This window comes from Bison bison, unplaced genomic scaffold (assembly GCF_000754665.1).
Source record: "Bison bison bison isolate TAMUID 2011002044 unplaced genomic scaffold, Bison_UMD1.0 scf7180017864368, whole genome shotgun sequence".
NCBI lineage: Eukaryota > Metazoa > Chordata > Mammalia > Artiodactyla > Bovidae > Bison > Bison bison.
Genome location: NW_011494940.1, coordinates 5,161,291 through 5,164,999, shown reverse-complemented (window position 1 = coordinate 5,164,999; position 3,709 = coordinate 5,161,291). Strand labels below are relative to the sequence as shown.

At 40.4% G+C, this 3,709-nt stretch overlaps 1 protein-coding gene across 1 annotated transcript; it reads left to right on the top strand.

The window, feature by feature from the left end:
* The first annotated feature begins 2,956 nt into the window (after positions 1-2,956).
* Positions 2,957-3,584, top strand: LOC105000125 (keratin-associated protein 6-1-like). The gene is made up of 2 exons (XM_010855836.1): positions 2,957-3,084; positions 3,130-3,584. Exons 1-2 carry the CDS (start codon positions 2,978-2,980, stop codon positions 3,275-3,277), a joined length of 255 nt encoding a protein of 84 aa, XP_010854138.1. The 5' UTR covers positions 2,957-2,977; the 3' UTR covers positions 3,278-3,584.
* The last annotated feature ends 125 nt before the right edge of the window (positions 3,585-3,709 follow it).

Genomic DNA, 3,709 nt, shown 5'->3' with positions numbered 1-3,709 from the left:
AAAGGTGAAATAAGACTTGCTTTATTTTTTGGAATATATTTGAGAATTGAGTATATTCAGAACAACACACCAGAGAAGAATGGGAGAAAAGAGTGATGCTGTGCAAAGCTCACACTGATATGATCAGAGAGGGCAACTCAACTAGGGAGAACAAATTAATTCCTGAAAATAAATAATAGGAGAAAAAAATCTAGTAGATGTTGTAATTAGGAATATTGTGTTGTCTAAAAAGTAATGTATTCTGTATTTTAAAATCAAAAACACAAAACTACAGGTTAGTTGTAGTGTTTTTAAAAAATTAACTGATATAATTATGGCTTACCAAAATTAGTCACTGTTCTAAGGACTTAAATATCCTTGAAGACTAATTGTTCTGTTATTTCAACTAGTTTTTACTAAAAACTTAACTTATTGTCTGACTGATTTTTCACTGTGGGTGTTGAAGTTATTGCTAGTTTCTATACGAGAAATTGAAGATGTCCTCTGCTTACAATATCTCAGTCCAGTAGATAGTGAATTAAGTATCACAATAGCATATTTACTTTAAAATATGCACCTAACAAGAAACACACATGTAAAATGGATTCAAAAACGCATGATGGAGGAAAAGTTGGATGCTCTAAAGATCTGACCTCCAGCATGGAAATACTTTTGAGTTTCATTAAGACGCTATGTTCTCTTGACCCATTTGCATAGCTATGATGTTAGATGAATCAGGTAACTTAACAAAATCTATGTCCATGTTGTGATGATCCCCAAAGAGAGTTGATTAAAGTGCACAGGATGTCTAAATTCTTAAACTATCTTCACTGCAATGTAAACCAGCATCAAATTTTACTGTCTAATTCCTATCTAAGGCTACCTGAAAAGTTAGTCACAGTTGTATCTGACTCATCGCAGCCCATGAACTGTGCCCAACAGGCTTCTCTGTCCATGGGATTGCCCAGGCAAGAATACTGGAGCGGGTTGCCATTTCCTTCTCCAGGGCATCTTACTGGCCCAGGGATCCAACCCAAGTCATTGTAGGCATATTCTTGCCCATGGTTACCTAATCAGATCAGATCAGATCAGTCGCTCAGTCATGTCCGACTATTTGCGACCCCATGAATCGCAGCACACCAGGCCTCCCTGTCCATCACCAACTCCCAGAGTTCACTCAGACTCACGTCCATCGAGTCAGTGATGCCATCCAGCCATCTCATCCTCTGTCGTCCCCTTCTCCTCTTTCCCCCAATCCCTCCCAGCATGAGTCTTTTCCAATGAGTCAACTCTTCTCATGTGCTGGCCAAAGTACTGGAGTTTCAGCTTTAGCATCATTCCTTTCAAAGAAATCCCAGGGCTGATCTCCTTCAGAATGGACTGGTTGAATCTCCTTGCAGTCTAAGGGACTCTCAAGAGTCTTCTCCAACACCACAGTTCAAAAGCATCAATTCTTCGGTGCTCAGCCTTCTTCACAGTCCAACTCTCACATCCATACGTGACCACAGGAAAAACCATAGCCTTGACTAGACAAACCTTTGTTGGAAAAGTAATGTCTCTGCTTTTGAATATGCTATCTAGGTTGGTCATAACTTTCCTTCCAAGGAGTGTCTTTTAATTTCATGGCTGCAGTTACCATCTGCAGTGATTTTGGAGCCCAGAAAAATAAAGTCTGACATTGTTGCCACTGTTTCCCCATCTATTTACCATACAAAAATGATATTTTGAAGAAGAATTATCACTGTATATCAGAAATTCTTGTGATGTACAAATAAAGCTGCTTTCCCACAAGGATTTTCTTAAAGACACAGAAATACACTTTTTGTCTATAACCCTACTACCATTTTTCTTTGGCTATCCAAAAGGATGTGTTATCACAAAGATTTGAATGAAGATAAGTTGTAATTCAAGGACTATGCAGGAGACCTCAGTATAGCAGGTTACAAAGCTTTTGATTTGATGTATTGAGGCTGAAACTCCAATACTTTGGCCACCTTATGCAAAGAATTGACTCATTTGAAAAGACCATGATACTGGGAAAGATTGAAGGTGGGAGGAGAAGGGAAAAATTGAGGATGAGACAGTTGGATGGCATCACCGACTCAATGGACATGAGTTTGAGTAAACTCTGGGAGTTGGTGCTGGATAGTGAGGCGTGGAGTGCTACAGTCCATGGGATCACAGAGTGTCAGACATGACTGAGCAACTGAACTGACTGAACTGACTAACTGATTGAGAAAGGAACAGTTCTCTTATTGTTAATGCACACATTAAAGTTGTAAAGTTACTTAAAATATTAAGTAATTACTAAGGGGGGAAAGGAAAATGTAGAAATTGGGTTTCAGAAAATTACTTCTATTCTCATGTTCTTCACTAGAAATTGAACATAAATAAAATTTATACTCATCAATACATAGGAAAGAAGATGACATTTTTTTCAGAACTGATTCCTTTGACATTTTTATAAGTAAAATAATCAACTTTGTGGACATGAAAGATCCATTATGTGTTTGCTTAGAAAAGACACTGAATTACTGAAAAAAAACCCAACAATTTAGAACACAATTTAAGATTCACAGGAATTTTTTTGGTATGAAGTGTTACAAAATAACAACCCTAATGGGGTCCAATAACTAACATATCTTCTTTTTATGGTCTAAAGAATGGTTCTAAGAAGTTAAAATGAACATGTAATCTGGGACAGGACTGTGTAGGTGTGAGTGTATGTCTCCTCTCATCCAAATGCTCAATTAAATAAGAGGAATCCAAACTAAGATGTCAACACAGCAATCCTGCTGAATTTCTCTGAGGTTTCATCTTTGGTTGTGAACAACAAACTAATTAGAGTGGTCATAAAGTTAGCCAATGGCATGAAGGTGTGGTGGGTCACACCCACACTCAGGGCATATAAAAGGCCCTCTGCAGGGAGAAATGTCCACACTCAAGTGACACTTCTACTCTCCTTCTCCACCCGAGAACAACCTCAACCACCAACACCATGTGTGGCTACTACGGAAACTACTATGGCGGCCTCGGCTGTGGAAGCTACGGCTATGGAGGCCTGGGCTGTGGCTACGGCTCCTGCTACGGCTCTGGCTTCCGCAGGCTGGGCTGTGGCTATGGCTCCTGCTACGGCTCTGGCTTCCGCAGGCTGGGCTGTGGCTATGGCTCCTGCTACGGCTCTGGCTTCCGCAGGCTGGGCTGTGGCTATGGCTGTGGCTACGGCTGTGGCTCCCGCTCTCTCTGTGGCTGTGGCTATGGATGCGGCTATGGCTCTGGCTTTGGCTGCTACTATTGAGGATGCCACGGAAGACTCTCATCCTCTACACCTGGACACCAGGATTCACCAGTTCTGAAGCCCTCATGTTCTGTGTTTTTCCCCTGGATGATGATTAGGCTGCATCATGGAAGTTTAGTGTGGATTATTCCTAGCCTACCTTCTAACCTACATTCTTTGAATTTACATCATTAAGTGACATAAAGTGAAGTTCACCTTGACCTCAGAGTTCTATTTTCATCAAGATGATGATTCCATAGTAACTGACTTGATGCCTTCCATGCTGTCTTTGTTTTAACCTAATAAACTTGTTTGATGCAAATAGCAATACTGGTTTTTATGTCAGTTATTTGATATGAAATATTACTTACAGACACTTTTTGGCAGAATTCTGTTCTTTGTGTTTGTACAACTGAGGGCTCAACACTGACTGTTGGTGGGAGGCCTTCGCTG

Excerpts from the sequence above, each read along its gene's own strand:
- LOC105000125 (XM_010855836.1), top strand. The coding sequence starts at position 2,978 with ATGTGTGGCTACTACGGAAACTACTATGGCGGCCTCGGCTGTGGAAGC. Across the intron at positions 3,085-3,129 it reads TACGGCTCTGGCTTCCGCAG|GCTGGGCTGTGGCTATGGCT; the intron begins GCTGGGCTGTGG and ends TGGCTTCCGCAG.